This window comes from Coregonus clupeaformis, chromosome 28, assembly GCF_020615455.1.
Source record: "Coregonus clupeaformis isolate EN_2021a chromosome 28, ASM2061545v1, whole genome shotgun sequence".
Lineage (NCBI taxonomy): Eukaryota > Metazoa > Chordata > Actinopteri > Salmoniformes > Salmonidae > Coregonus > Coregonus clupeaformis.
Window position 1 is genome coordinate 5,321,991 of NC_059219.1, and position 16,922 is coordinate 5,338,912.

At 42.7% G+C, this 16,922-nt stretch overlaps 1 protein-coding gene across 1 annotated transcript in view; it reads right to left on the reverse strand.

Annotated features, from left to right (window-relative positions):
* LOC121542317 (protein asteroid homolog 1-like) overlaps positions 1–16,135 on the reverse strand; it is a 32,258-nt gene extending 16,123 nt beyond the window's left edge. The window contains exons 1-5 of the mRNA XM_045208300.1: positions 15,366–16,135; positions 9,337–9,863; positions 6,552–6,765; positions 6,270–6,435; positions 5,915–6,063 (exon numbers count right to left, since the gene is read on the reverse strand). Coding sequence (XP_045064235.1) covers positions 5,915–6,063; positions 6,270–6,435; positions 6,552–6,765; positions 9,337–9,863; positions 15,366–16,116 — 1,807 coding nt within the window. The 5' untranslated portion in view covers positions 16,117–16,135. The remainder of the gene's footprint in view (positions 1–5,914; positions 6,064–6,269; positions 6,436–6,551; positions 6,766–9,336; positions 9,864–15,365) is intronic.
* Positions 16,136–16,922: the final 787 nt, after the last annotated feature.

Here is a 16,922-nt window from a genome sequence, read left to right on the forward strand (position 1 = left end):
GAATCACTGAATCACTGGACCTTAACACCGGATCATCGCAACTAGCTAGCTGCAGCCGAATGGATGTTGCTGTTGTTGGCAAATCACCACTGTCCCGAAACAAGCACCAGTTAGCCTTGAGCTAGCCTCGAGCCAGGCCCATCTACCGGCTATCTACCTCTCTGTCAACCGAACGGGACCTCCTAGTGTCGACATGGAGCCCTGCCGATCCATCACGACTGGTCTGCCGACGTAATCGTCTGATGTGGTTTCAACAGGCTTCCCGTTGCGACGACCACGAAGATCTATCTGCTATCCCCGGCCCGCTAGAACACGCAATCAACAGCCGTGCCTCCTGCTCGCCTGAGCCGTAGCGGCCACCGAACTGCTCCCGGTCTCACCTATTGCTGTTCACTGGACCTTATGATCACTCAGCTACACAGCTGATGCCTGCTGGACTGTTCCTTTACACGGTACCCCATCCTGTTTATCTGTTTAGCCTCAGGCCAAAATTGTGTCACCATTACCAGTTGTTGTCTTAGCTCTCTCGAATAACACCTGTGATTGCTTTATGCCTCTCTCCCATGTCAATATGCTTTGCCTATTGCTGTTTCGGTTAGTTCCTATTGTACCATTTCACTGTAGCGCCTCCAGTCCCGCTCAACCTGCCTCAGATAGCTCCTTTGTCCCACCCCCCATTCACGCGGAGACCGGCTCAATCGGTGCCTCCAGTGATGCTATCTCTTTCATCGTTACCCAACACTTAGGTTCACCGCCACTGTACTCATATCCTTCTATATCCTTGTCTGTACATAATGCCCTGAATCTATTCTACAACGCCCGGAATTCTGCCCCTTTTATTCTCTGTACCCAACGCACTAGAAGACCAGTTCTTAAAGCCTTTAGCCGTATCCTTATTCTATTCCTCCTCTGTTCCTCTGGTGATGTAGAGGTTAACCCAGGCCCTGTAGCCCCCAGTATCACTCCTACTCCCCAGGCGCTATCATATGTTGACTTCTGTAACCGTAAAAACCTAGGTTTCTTGCATGTTAACATCAGAAGACTCCACCCTAAGTTTGAGTTATTCACTGCGTTAGCACACTCCGCCAACTCTGATGTTCGAGCAGTGTCTGAAATCTGGCTTAGGAAGGCCACCAAAAATTCTGAAATTTCCATCCCCAACTACAACATTTTCCATCTAGATAGAACTGCCAAAGGGGGCGGAGTTGCAATCTACTGTAGAGATAGCCTGCAGAGCTCTATCATTCTATCCAGGTCTATAACCAAACAGTTTGAGCTTCTACTTCTAAAAATCCACCTTTCCAGAAATAAGTCTCTCACTGTTGCCGCTTGCTACAGACCCCCCTCAGCCCCCAGCTGTGCCCTGGACACCATATGTGAATTGATTGCCCCCCATCTATCCTCAGAGTTCGTACTGCTTGGTGACCTAAACTGGGATATGCTTAACACCCCGGCCATCCTACAATCCAAACTAGATGCCCTCAATCTCACACAAATTATCAAGGAACCTACCAGGTACAACCCTACATCTGTAAACATGGGCACCCTCATAGATATCATCCTGACTAATTTACCCTCTAAATACACCTCCGCTGTCTTCAACCAGGATCTCTGCGATCACTGCCTCATTGCCTGCGTCCGTAATGGGTCCGCGGTCAAACGACCACCCCTCATCACTGTCAAACGCTCCCTAAAACATTTCAGCGAGCAGGCCTTTCTAATTGACCTGGCCCGGGTATCCTGGAAGGATATTGACCTCATTCCATCAGTAGAGGATGCCTGGTTGTTCTTTAAAAGGGCTTTCCTCTCCATCTTAAATAAGCATGCCCCATTAAAAAAAAATCAGAACTAAGAACAGATATAGCCCCTGGTTCACCCCAGACTTGACTGCCCTTGATCAGCACAAAAACATCCTGTGGAGTACTGCATTAGCATCGGACAGCCCCCGCGATATGCAACTTTTCAGGGAAGTCAGGAAGCAATATACACAATCAGTTAGGAAAGCAAAGGCTAGCTTTTTCAAACAGAAATTTGCATCCTGTAGCACTAATTCCAAAAACTTTTGGGACACTGTAAAGTCCATGGAGAATAAGAGCACCTTCCCCCAGCTGCCCACTGCACTGAGGCTAGGAAACACTGTCACCACCGATAAATCTACGACAATCGAGAATTTCAACAAGCATTTTGCTACGGCTGGCCACGCTTTCCACCTGGCTACCCCTACCCCGGCCACCAGCGCTGCACCCTCCGCTGCAACTTGCCCATGCACCCCCCGCTTCTCCTTCACCCAAATTCAGATAGCTGATGTTCTGAAAGAGCTGCAAAATCTGGACCCCTACAAATCAGCTGGGCTAGACAATCTGGACCTTTTCTTTCTAAAATTAGCCGCCGAAATTGTTGCAACCCCTATTACTAGCCTCTTTTTCGTATCGTCTGAGATCCCCAGAGATTGGAAAGCTGCCACGGTCATCCCCCTCTTCAAAGGGACACTTTAGATCCAAACTGTTACAGACCTATATCCATCCTGCCCTGCCTTTCGAAAGTATTTGAAAGCCAAGTTAACAAACAGATCACCGACCATTTCGAATCCCACCGTACCTTCTCCGCTATGCAATCTGGTTTCCGAGCTGGTCATGGGTGCACCTCAGCCACGCTCAAGGTCCTAAACTATATTATAACCGCGATCGATAAAAGACAGTACTGTGCAGCCGTCTTCATTGACCTGGCCAAGGCTTTCGACTCTGTCAATCACCGCATTCTTATTGGCAGACTAAATAGCCTTGGTTTCTCAAATTACTGCCTCGCCTGGTTCACCAACTACTTCTCAGATAGAGTTCAATGTGTCAAATCGGAGGGCCTGTGGTCTGGACCTCTGGCAGTCTCTATGGGGGTGCCACAGGGTTCAATTCTTGGGCCAACTCTATTATCTGTGTATATCAATGATGTCGCTCTTGCTGCTGGTGACTCTCAGATCCACCTCTACGCCCGACTAGAATCACTACTCCTGGCGGGTCTGACCTAGAATATGTGGACAACTACAAATACCTAGGTGTCTGGTTAGACCGTAAACTCTCCTTCCAGACTCACATTAAGCATCTCCAATCCAAAGTTAAATCTAGAATCGGCTTCCTATTTCGCAACAAAGCCTCCTTCACTCATGCTGCCAAACATGCCCTCGTAAAACTGACTATCCTACCAATCCTTGACTTCGGGGATGTCATTTACAAAATAGCCTCCAACACTCTACTCAGCAAATTGGATGTAGTCTATCACAGCGCCATCTGTTTTGTCACCAAAGCCCCATATACTACCCACCATTGTGACCTGTACGCTCTCGTTGGCTGGCCCTCACTACATATTCTTCGCCAAACCCACTGGCTCCATGTCATCTATAAATCATTGCTAGGCAAATCCCCGCCTTATCTTAGGTCATTGGTCACCATAGCAACACCCACCCGTAGTATGCGCTCCAGCAGGTATATCTCACTGGTCATCCCCAAAGCCAACACCTCCTTTGGCCGCCATTCCTTCCAGTTCTCTGCTGCCAATGACTGGAACGAACTGCAAAAATCTCTGAAGCTGGAGACTCTTCTCTCCCTCACTAAACTTTAAACATCAGTTATCAGAGCAGCTTAACGATCACTGCACCTGTACACAGCCCATCTGTAATTAGCCCACCCAAATACCTCATCCCCATATTGTTATTTATTTTGCTTATTTGCACCCCAGTATCTCTATTTGCACATCATCTTCTGCATATCTATCATTCCAGTGTTAATACTAAATTGTAATTATTTTGCACTATGGCCTATTTCTTGCCTTACCTCCATAACTTACTACATTTGCACACACTGTATATAGATGTTTCTATTGTGTTATTGACTGTACGTTATGTTTATCCCATATGTAACTCTGTGTTGTTGTTGTTTTTATCGCACTGCTTTGCTTTATCTTGGCCAGGTCGCAGTTGTAAATGAGAACTTGTTCTCAACTGGCCTACCTGGTTAAATAAAGGTGAAATATTTTTTAAATCTATCTTTTAATGTATCTTTTATAAACGTATTTTATAGTTAATGATAAAAACTAAGTTAATGACAGTCATTAAAGGTACTGTCAAAGCTAAAATACCACCTCTGCAGGATTTAACATTTCAACTAATCCCTGCCAACACAATAGCAGGTCAGTTATTCCAATGCACTCAGTACCTATAGTTGGGTCTCAGGCTCCTTTATACCAGCAACTCTGGTTCCCGATAGACTAACTAACCAGATGCTAAAAATCCTCAATGAATCCAGTCTATTACAGATACATCGAGTAAAACGACATGCACTTGTATGACTCTTTGAAGACACAGGGTTTCAGAACAATAAAACAAGTTTATTCAAAATTCCAGAAACAGGCATATAAAAACCCAGATCAATCAATCATTTTACATTTTAGTAGTTTAGCAGACGCTCTTATCCAGAGTGACTTACAGTTAGTGAGTGCATACATTTTTTCATACTGGCCCCCCGTGGGAATCGAACCCACAACCCTGGCGTTGCAAGCGCCATGCTCTACCAACTGAGCTACACGGGACCAATGATGAGCTAAAATCAACCATGGATTAACTTCATAGATAACTCCAGCGCCCTTGACTAAACCCTTAGTGGGGTGTGCCAATAAAATGTTATTCGTCTATCACAATTTTATGAGAAGCACAGTATTATTTTTTTAAATGTTATTTTTCTTCTACAATTTATAAACAGCTCATGTCTCCCCCTCAGATGGTGTCTATAAAACTCTAACAGCTACTTTAACACACTTCTATCAATGAGGTAACCTTAAGGATTCCTCCTAGAATTTTACTTTAACCAAGTACAATACAAATCAAAATATATATAATAAAAATCTCAAGCTAAAAAGCTACAGCAAAATACTTTTTCCAGCAGGTGACAGGTTCTTCTAGAAAGCTCAAAGGGAGTTGTACCCTTCTTTTATACCCTCAGTCTTCCTTTCTGCTAACTCATTGTGGCTATCACCTGCTCCAATGATGCATTAACACCTAATGCGGCCATCGCTCAAAAGGTGCCTTTTCAGCATCAACTAACCCCCACCTTTTCTCAACTAAGCAGAACATGCGCTTCAACAGGACGTCCAACTCCTGCCTGGCTGTCCCGACCTGGGGATTTCCAATTCAAGCTAGCAACCTTAGTATACTCCATTATTATTAACTTTTAAAACATACATTTTCAAACATTAACGTTTTTTATTCCACTCAATTCTAATCCTACTACTCCCATTACCTTCTAAACATGCAACATAATTTTTTTTTTAATGACATTTCATTATCAACCTCCTAAGGCCTGTATGTCCTCTAAGCCTAACAAACATAGTCTATATGCATCACACCTTAAAGCAAACAACATTATAACATTCTTAACCATCTTACTGCACTACTTTAATCCCCTTTTAATATTTCCCATTGTATATTTCCCAATGTTTTCAACCTTTAACCTTTAACCTTTCATTCTAATTTCCCAATTCGTTACTTCTCCCTTTTCTTCTTCTCTTTAATCAATGTCAATTCTCTTCTCCATGTTCATTCTTCTTTATGCTCCATGTGTGAGTGAAAGTGAAACTTCTTCATGAGCGTGTGTGTGGGGGGGGTATGCAAGTGGGGCCTTCCTACCCATGCCCTCTGTCACTAAAATGTCACAGAAAACTGGGCCTTAGCCTACTAAACTGGGCCTTAGCCTACTAAACTGGGCCTTAGCCTACTAAACTGGGCCTTAGCCTACTAAACTGGGCCTTAGCCTACTATTCTTAACAGTTGTTTATGTGGTCCCTATATAGTGGTCTCTATATCTATAACTCAACAGAGCTTCGTTGAACCTTTCCTTCCTCTTGCAGTGGGACATTGGGACTTCAGTACAACCTCCTCCAGCACCATCATCATCATCATCATCATCATCATCATAATCTTCTTTCTCCAGCGCCAGAATCTGCCTAGGGTCCGTCAGGTTGTCCAGTGGCCTCCGTTTCCTGGGAGCTGCGTGTGGCGCCCAGCATGGCACTGTACAACTGCACAGAGGGAGGGTCTTCCATCAGGAGAGAATCCGGGTTCATCCCCTGTCTCAGTTCGGCCACAAGCTGGTGCACCAGAGTACCCCTGTACAGCCTAGACTCCAACAGGGAAACAACAGATGGTTGCATTAGCTGTGTTGCTGCTGGTATAGGATAAAATGGAAAGGAATTGATTTAGGTTGATTTAGGAAGTAACACCTTACCAAGCACACTGAGGCTCAGTTAGAGGGAGGCACAGCAGTTGGTTCAGGTCAAGGCCCTCCCTCATGCAGCACTGCCATTGGCTGTAGGCGTGGGCTACACCCAGGTCTAGACCCCTAGCACCTCTCTGAATCAGCCCTACCAGCCTCTCCAACACTGGTCCCTCATCTATAAACTCGATACACACAAAGGGGAGAAGTCATTGGCTGCACTTCACACACTTCATTTATAAATTCTAAGTTGTGTGTGCCTGTGTGTGTTTTGGTCCATGCTCTGGGTCATACCTCTCTGGCTCTTCCTCTGTCTGCAGAGCTCTCCATACACCAGTCCTAGTAGCAGGGCCTGCAGGAGAGGAAGGTCTGGTCGGGGATGGGCGTGCCTCAGCCAGTAGCACGTAACAGCCACAGGAAGTTCCAGATGAGGTGGGAGACCATTCAAAGTGGACTGGGACACACCAAGGGTCTCCAAAAACACCTTATGCCGCACTGACTGTGGAGCCTAAGGAACCGAGCAAGAGAATGAGAAGACATTTCAGAATCAACAGCAGTATGTTTATTTTATACAGTATACTATATCACATGTATATATACCTGATATACTGTATACTATATCACATGTATATATACCTGATATACTGTATACTATATCACATGTATATATACCTGATATCCTGTATACTATATCACATGTATATATACCTGATATACTGTATACTATATCACATGTATATATACCTGATATACTGTATACTATATCACAAGTATATATATCTGATATACTGTATACTATATCACATGTATATATATCTGATATACTGTATACTATATCACATGTATATATACCTGATATACTGTATACTATATCACATGTATATATATCTGATATACTGTATACTATATCACATGTATATATATATCTGATATACTGTATACTATATCACATGTATATATACCTGATATCCTGTATACTATATCACATGTATATATACCTGATATACTGTATACTATATCACATGTATATATACCTGATATACTGTATACTATATCACATGTATATATATCTGATATACTGTATACTATATCACATGTATATATATCTGATATACTGTATACTATATCACATGTATATATACCTGATATACTGTATACTATATCACATGTATATATATCTGATATACTGTATACTATATCACATGTATATATATCTGATATACTGTATACTATATCACATGTATATATACCTGATATACTGTATACTATATCACATGTATATATATCTGATATACTGTATACTATATCACATGTATATATACCTGATATACTGTATACTATATCACATGTATATATACCTGATATACTGTATACTATATCACATGTATATATACCTGATATACTGTATACTCTATCACATGTATACATACCTGATATACTGTATACTATATCACATGTATATATACCTGATATACTGTATACTATATCACATGTATATATATCTGATATACTGTATACTATATCACATGTGTATATATCTGATATACTGTATACTATATCACATGTATATATACCTGATATACTGTATACTATATCACATGTATATATACCTGATATACTGTATACTATATCACATGTATATATATCTGATATACTGTATACTATATCACATGTATATATATCTGATATACTGTATACTATATCACATGTATATACCTGATATACTGTATACTATATCACATGTATATATACCTGATATACTGTATACTATATCACATGTATATATAGCTGATATACTGTATACTATATCACATGTATATATATCTGATATACTGTATACTATATCACATGTATATATACCTGATATACTGTATACTATATCACATGTATATATACCTGATATACTGTATACTATATCACATGTATATATACCTGATATACTGTATACTATATTACATGTATATATCTGATATACTGTATACTATATCACATGTATATATACCTGATATACTGTATACTATATCACATGTATATATACCTGATATACTGTATACTATATCACATGTATATATACCTGATATACTGTATACTATATCACATGTATATATACCTGATATACTGTATACTATATCACATGTACATATACCTGATATACTGTATACTATATCACATGTATATATACCTGATATACTGTATACTATATCACATGTATATATACCTGATATACTGTATACTATATCACATGTATATATACCTGATCCAGCTTGTCTAGCTTCAGTTGTTGTGCAGAAGGCTTTAACCATGCTGTATAGCATATTATACTGTGGCAGAATATGTCCAGCAGGTGATTTTATTTGTTTTCTGAGCAAATGTTTTTTATTGTTATAATAATTTTTATTGTTGGACATCAAGGACTGTAAAAAACATCAGCAATTCAGCTCCAAGTGATTTTAATTTAGGAAATAATGCATAATAGAGATATACAGTATATGTTATCATATACAAATGTAAGCAAGGTTTTAAATTATTATTGTTTTAGTCAAATATTATATATGTTTGGGCTTCTTGCAGTTAATTCACAGTCTAAAAATTATTTGTAATTATTTTCCGGCCACCTAACCATCCTTTCAAGAAAAATCAGCATGCAGCTGAATATAGCTGATGACCCCTACTGTATACTGTTTACACTGAGTACACAAAACATTAGAAACACCTTCCTTATACTAAGTTGCACCCCTCAGAACAGCCACATTTTTCAAAAGCGTTCCACAGGGATGCTGAGCCATGTTGACTCCAATGCTTCCCACAGTTGTGTCAAGTTGGCTGGATGTCCATTGGGTGGTGAACCATTCGTGATGCACACGGGAAACTGTTGAGTGTGAAAAAACCCAGCAGCGTTGCAGTTCTTGACACAAACCGGTGCACCTGGTACCTACTACCATACCCTGTTCAAAGGCACTTCAATCTTTTGTTTTGCCCATTCACCCTCTGAAATCACCTGGTCAGTCTATGTCACGGAGAGAGCAGGTGTTTATAATGTTTTGTACACTCAGTGAATATCATACACATGTATACATACCTGATCCAGTGTGGCTAGCTGCAGCTGTTGTGCAGCACTGGGCAGGAAGGCTTCAACCTTGCTGCTGGTCAGGTTCTTGCCTTCCCTGTCATACTCCTCCACTTCCCTCCTCTCACCCAGCAGCAGCCCGTAGAGTACCTGCCGTATGGGCCGAGAGGTGGTGTTCCCACTGGGCAAGTGGAGATCTTCCACTTGGACACCCTGTATCACTTTCCTCAGCTGCAGCACGTCCACCATGCGGGTGGGAAGTCTCCCCTTGGTCAACGGCAGCAGGGTCCAGTCTGGAAGGACCCTCAGAGGTTCTGGGAGATGGTCGGGGTCAGGCGCCACGTCATCGTTGAAGAACCTCTCCAGGTAATCGGGTGGAAGCTGGTACTCTACTATGCCCAGAGAGAGGGCCTGGAGGGCAGCAGCCATCTTGTGTCTGTTGTTCCCATGACCGATGAGCCTGGGCACAGAGTTCAAGGCCTCCTGCTGCCCCTGAAAGCGGGCCAGCCAATTCAGCAATCTGTCGAAGAAGGCAAACCCTTCCCAAGCAGAAAGAAAACACTTAAATATACTTCATTCATATATTTTAAGTATATTGAAGTATGTCAGTGATAAATGTACTTTAACATATTTAAACGGATCTAAATTGGAACAACTTTATACACTGCTCAAAAAAATAAAGGGAACACTAAAATAACACATCCTAGATCTGAATGAATGAATGAATCTTATTAAATACTTTTTTCTTTACATAGTTGAATGTGCTGACAACAAAATCACACAAAAATTATCAATGGAAATCAAATGTATCAACCCATGGAGGTCTGGATTTGGAGTCACACTCAAAATTAAAGTGGAAAACCACACTACAGGCTGATCCAACTTTGATGTAATGTCCTTAAAACAAGTCAAAATGAGGCTCAGTAGTGTGTGTGGCCTCCACGTGCCTGTATGACCTCCCTACAACGCCTGGGCATGCTCCTGATGAGGTGGCGGATGGTCTCCTGAGGGATCTCCTCCCAGACCTGGACTAAAGCATCCGCCAACTCCTGGACAGTCTGTGGTGCAACGTGGCGTTGGTGGATGGAGCGAGACATGATGTCCCAGATGTGCTCAATTTGATTCAGGTCTGGGAACGAGCGGTCCATAGCATCAATGCCTTCCTCTTGCAGGAACTGCTGACACACTCCAGCCACATGAGGTCTAGCATTGTCTTGCATTAGGAGGAACCCAGGGCCAACCGCACCAGCATATGGTCTCACAAGGGGTCTGAGGATCTCATCTCGGTACCTAATGGCAGTCAGGCTACATCTGGCGAGCACATGGAGGGCTGTGCGGCCCCCCAAAGAAATGCCACCCCACACCATGACAGACCCACTGCCAAACCGGTCATGCTGGAGGATGTTGCAGGCAGCAGAACGTTCTCCACGGCGTCTCCAGACTCTGTCACGTCTGTCACTTGTGCTCAGTGTGAACCTGCTTTCATCTGTGAAGAGCACAGGGCGCCAGTGGCGAATTTGCCAATCTTGGTGTTCTCTGGCAAATGCCAAACGTCCTGCACGGTGTTGGGCTGTAAGCACAACCCCCACCTGTGGACGTCGGGCCCTCATACCACCCTCATGGAGTCTGTTTCTGACCGTTTGAGCAGACACATGCACATTTGTGGCCTGCTGGAGGTCATTTTGCAGGGCTCTGGCAGTGCTCCTCCTTGCACAAAGGCGGAGGTAGCGGTCCTGATGCTGGGTTGTTGGCCTGACGCGGCCTCCTCCACGTCTCCTGATGTACTGGCCTGTCTCCTGGTAGCGCCTCCATGCTCTGGACACTACGCTGACAGACACAGCAAACCTTCTTGCCACAGCTCGCATTGATGTGCCATCCTGGATGAGCTGCACTACCTGAGCCACTTGTGTGGGTTGTAGACTCCGTCTCATGCTACCACTAGAGTGAAAGCACCGCCAGCATTCAAAAGTGACCAAAACATCAGCCAGGAAGCATAGGAACTGAGAAGTGGTCTGTGGTCACCACCTGCAGAACCACTCCTTTATTGGGGGTGTTTTGCTAATTGCCTATAATTTCCACCTGTTGTATATTCAATTTGCACAACAGCATGTGAAATTTATTGTCAATCAGTGTTGCTTCCTAAGTGGACAGTTTGATTTCACAGAAGTGTGATTGACTTGGAGTTACATTGTGTTGTTTAAGTGTTCCCTTTATTTTTTGGAGCAGTGTATATACAGCTGCGGAAAAAATTAAGAGACCACTGCAAAATTATCAGTTTCTCTGGTTTTACTATTTCAAGATATGTGTTTTGGTAAAAATAATATTTTTCTTTTATTCTATAAACTACTAAAATTTCTCCCAAATTCCAAATAAAAATATTGTCATTTAGAGCATTTATTTGCAGAAAATGACAACTGGTCAAAATAACAAAAAAATAACAAAAAAATTGCAGTGTTGTCACACCTCGAATAATGCTAAGAAAATAAGTTCATGTTCATTTTTAAACAACACAATAGTAATGTTTTAACTTAGGAAGAGTTCAGAAATCAATATTTGGTGGAATAACCCTGATTTTCAATCACAGCTTTCATACGTCTTGGCATGCTCTCCACCAGTCTTTCACATTGATGTTGGGTGACTTTATGCCACTTCTGGCGCAAAAATTCAAGCAGCTCGGCTTTGTTTGATGGCTTGTGACCATCCATCTTCCTCTTGATCACATTCCAGAAGTTTTCAATAGCGTCCAGGTCTGGAGATTGGACTGGCCATGACAGGGTCTTGATCTGGTGGTCCTCCATCCACACCTTGATTGACCTGGCTGTGTGGCATGGCGCATTGTCCTGCTGGAAAAACCAATCCTCAGAGTTGGGGAACAATGTCAGAGCAAAAGGAAGCAAGTTTTCTTCCAGGACAACCTTGTACGTGGCTTGATTCATGCATCCTTCACAAAGACAAATCTGCCCGATTCCAGCCTTGCTGAAGCACCCCCATGTCATCACCGATCCTCCACCAAATTTCACAGTGGGTGCGAGACACTGTGGCTTGTAAGCCTCTCCAGGTCTCCGTCTAACCAATAGACGACCAGGTGTTGGGCAAAGCTGAATATTGGACTCATCAGAGAAGATTACCTTACTCCAGTCCTCTACGGTCCAATCCTTATGGTCTTTTGCAAACCTCAGCCTGGCTCTTCTTTGCTTCTCATTGATGAAGGGCTTTTTTCTAGCTTTGCACGACTTCAGCCCTGCCCCTAGGAGCCTGTTTCGAACTGTCCTCGCCGTGCACTTCACCCCAGCTGCCGTTTGCCATTCTTTTTGTAGGTCACTTGATGTCATCCTACGGTTGTTGAGTGACATTCGAATGAGTTGGCGGTCATCCCGGTCAGTAGAGAGTCGTTTTCACCCTCTGCCAGTGTGTAGCTTTGTTGTCCCCAATGTCTGCTGCTTGACCTTGTTCTTATGAACCGCTGTCTTTGACATTTTAAGGATGGAAGCAACCTGACGCTCACTGTATCCCTCTGCCGGTAAAGCCAGAATTGAACCTCTTTCTTTTCCTCACTCAAAACGTTCCTTTTCAACTCTTTTGGCATGGTCAATAGTTCTTTTTTGATTAATATTGCTTTTGAGGTACTATTAGCACTGTTTTTGCCATCCAGCTGGTCCTATTGCAAGAGGATAGTGATGACCACAGCAGTGGTTTTTATACTTTTCCTCGTTAAATAATATTTGGTTCATGTGATCACCTAATCAGTACTTAATTCAGTAGAATGAGGTGTGCCTGTGTTGGAATTCAACAGACACTGGAATGGAATGGCTGTCATACATGTAGAGATGCTGATTTAAGAAAAATCTGCAGTGGTCTCTTAAACTTTTCCAGAGCTGTATATATATATTTATACACTACCAGTCAAACGTTTGGACACACCTACTCAATCAAGGGTTTTTCTTTATTTGTACTATTTTTTACATTGTAGAATAATAGTGAAGACATCAAAACTATGAAATAACACATATGGAATCATGTAGTAACCAAAAAAGTGTTAAACAAATCAAAAAATATTTTATATTTGAGATTCTTCAAATAGCCACCCTTTGCCTTGATGACAGCTTTGCACACTCTTGGCATTCTCTCAACCAGCTTCATGAGGTAGTCACCTGGAATGCATTTCAATTAACAGGTGTGCCTTCTTAAAAGTTAATTTGTGGAATTTCTTTCCTTCTTAATGCGTTTGAGCCAATCAGTTGTGTTGTGACAAGGTAGGGGTGTATACAGAAGATAGCCCTATTTGGTAAAATACCAAGTCCATATTATGGCAAGAACAGCTCAAATAAGTAAAGAGAAATGATAGTCCATCATTACCTTAAGACATGTAGGTCAGTCAATACGGAAAATGTCAAGAACTTTGAAAGTTTCTTCAAGTGCAGTTGCAAAAACCATCCAGCGCTATGATGAAACTGGCTCTCATGAGGACCGCCACAGGAATGGAAGACTCAGAGTTACCTCTGCTGCAGAGGATAAGTTAATTAGAGTTACCAGCCTCAGAAATTGCAGCCCAAATAAATGCTTCACAGAGTTCAAGTAACAGACACATCTCAACATCAACTGTTCAGAGGAGACTGTGTGAATCAGGCCTTCATGGTCGAATTGCTGCAAAGAAACCACTACTAAAGGACACCAATAAGAAGAAGAGACTTGCTTGGGCCAAGAAACACGAGCAATGGACATTAGACCAGTGGAAATTTGTCCTTTGGTCTGGAGTCCAAATTGGAGATTTTTGGTTCCAACCGCCATGTCTTTATGAGACGCGGTGTGGGTGAACGGATGATCTCCGAATGTGTATTTCCCACCATAAAGTATGGAGGAGGAGGTGTTAGACCCATGGGCGGCGCACAATTGGTCCAGTGTCGTACAAGGTAGGGGAGGGTTTGGCCGGCAGGGATGTGGGTTCGTTTCCCACGGGGGCCAGTATAAAAAAATAAACGTATGCATTCACTAACTGTAAGTCGCTCTGGATAAGAGCGTCTGCTAAATGACTCAAATGTAAATGTAAATGTAAATGTGTTATGGTGTGGGTGTGCTTTGCTGGTGACACTGTCTGGGATTTATTTAGAATTCAAGGCACACTTAATCAGCATGGCTACCACAGCATTCTGCAGTGACACGCCATCACATCTGGTTTGGGCTTAGTGGGACTATCATTTGTTTTTCAACAGGACAATGACCCAACACACCTCCAGGCGTGTAAGGGCTGTTTTACGAAGAAGGAGAGTGATGGAGTGCTGAATCAGATGACCTGGCCTCCAGAATCCCCCGACCTCAACCCAATTGAGATGGTTTGGGATGAGTCGGACCGCAGAGTGGAAAAAAGGAAAAGCAGTCAACAAGTCAACAAGACTGTTGGAAAAGCATTCCAGGTGAAGCTGGTTGAGAGAATGCCAAGAGTGTGCAAAGCTGTCATCAAGGCAAAGGGTGGCTATTTGAAGAATCTCAAATATAAAATATATTTTGATTTGTTTAACAGTTTTTTGGTTACTACATGATTCCATATATGTTATTTAATAGTTTTGATGTCTTCACTATTATTCAACAACGTAGAAAATAGTAAAAATAAAGAAAACCTTTGAATGAGTAGGTGTGTCCAAACTTTTGACTGGTACTGTGTGCACTGTATGTATGTGTAACTGATAGATGCACACACACTACATGTTAATGTTTTTAAATGTAAATTGTGACGTCTTTTGTCTCTATTGTATTTTTCGTTATGTGTCGGACCCCAGTAAGACTAGCTGTCGCCATTGTCGTCGGCTAATGGGGATCCTAATAAATCAAAAATCTTGTAATTTAAGTATATTGTACCGATCCTCGCTATATGAGCAACGTTACAATTCCCACCAAGTGGGATAACCCTGTTGGCATGATGTGTAGGGTGTTTGCATTTCACGCAGCTACCTGGGTTCGCTTGTGTGCCCCGCCGTTCGCTACAGTATTATGAGTCTGTAGTAATTAAGTATACTTCAGCATACACATACTTTATTAAAACTTACTTGGCTTCCGATTGGGTTTCATCGACGAGTAATCTTCCCACCTAATGGACACGCCCATGTTACGCAAGTTGACATAGTCGTTTCCTGCGATGACAGCAAAGACTGGGAGAAGCTGTCTGTTGATGTTGACTTGGCTGCAGAAGCTTGTTGTGGTGTAGAGCTTGCAGGGAATGGATCTTTGAGAACTCCCACGTTGCACAGATGTTTTCTGCCACTGAAAATGGGACATGGGCAGATATCCTGCCTGGATGTCAAAAATATAAAAGTCACTGTCATTGGACAGAACTGGACAGGTCCACCTTTGAGCCAGGGAGACTATTTCTTGGTCTGCCTCACAGATGCACTGTGCGAACGACACCTTCAGGCTGGAGAGGACCTGTTTGAAGACATGTTTGACGAGGGTTGGTACTATACTGCCCCCCTGAAGCCCCATGGACAAGTCGTCGGCTGTGTTGATCTTTGATTGAGCTCGTTGGTGGAGAGTTTTAAACTTGTTGTCGGTGTGGTCGGAGCCTCCATCTATAATCACATAAGGGTCAATGTCGCAATCTCTCAGAACCTTGAAGAACTCACAGACCTGGTCCTCAAAAGCATCATAATCCCCTCCATGCTTCTGATCCAAACATGAGTTAAAATAAAGCGAGTGGTAGAGATTACTACCATCTATGACCAGCTTGCTGTTTCTGAAGTGATCATCATTTAAAAACGTTCCATTATCATCTATAAAGCTGGTCAAACCCTGGATACCCATGTTGTTGCTCTGTCTGGGATGTGATGTTTTTCCAAGTGAAGAGTTTCAGTCACAGGGCTATTTATATGCATCATTACAATGGATGAGTTTCCATTTCCTTAAGTTTCACTTTCATACGTCATATCTCCCTCACAATCTTTTAATGGTCACTTCTGATGCTGAGTAGGTCTAGATTAGTTCATGGGATCATTATTTTTTTAATCCTCTATGAAAATAACACACACAGAGAAATAAAAACGGTGGTCTAGAAATAAAAATGGTGGTCTCTCCAGTTGTCTAGTGACTAAGCCATGACCAAAAATGAAACATACCCATTTATTTATTTATTTTTCCTTTATTGTAACGATCCCGGCAGTCTGAGTCGGGTCCTGTCTGGTGACTAGTGTTTCTGTTCGTGAGCTCCAGTTTCCCGAGGGTTCGGGAACGCTCCGGGGAGCGCTCTTGATTTCCGCACCTGCATCCCATCAGCAATCTGCACACCTGGTCCTGATCATCACCCTTCTTAGGCTCTGGCCTAACATCCAGTTCCTGCCGGATCGTTAGCCATGAACAGTATGTTTGTCAGCGTATCAGCCTCTGAGCTACTAGTGTTAGTTTTGTTGTTTTGCACCTTGTTGGCTTGCCGTGTACTTACCTCCGTTTGTTTCTATCTACAGTCTCTCACCCGGAACCTTCTCCCAACCTCTGCCTGATGGTCGGCGGCTGCCGAGCCATTACCGGACCAACCACTGCACCCTCAACAACCCATCCACGCCACCCGCTCTGTTCCCTGGATTATTCAACCTCACTCGGGAATCTAGTAAATA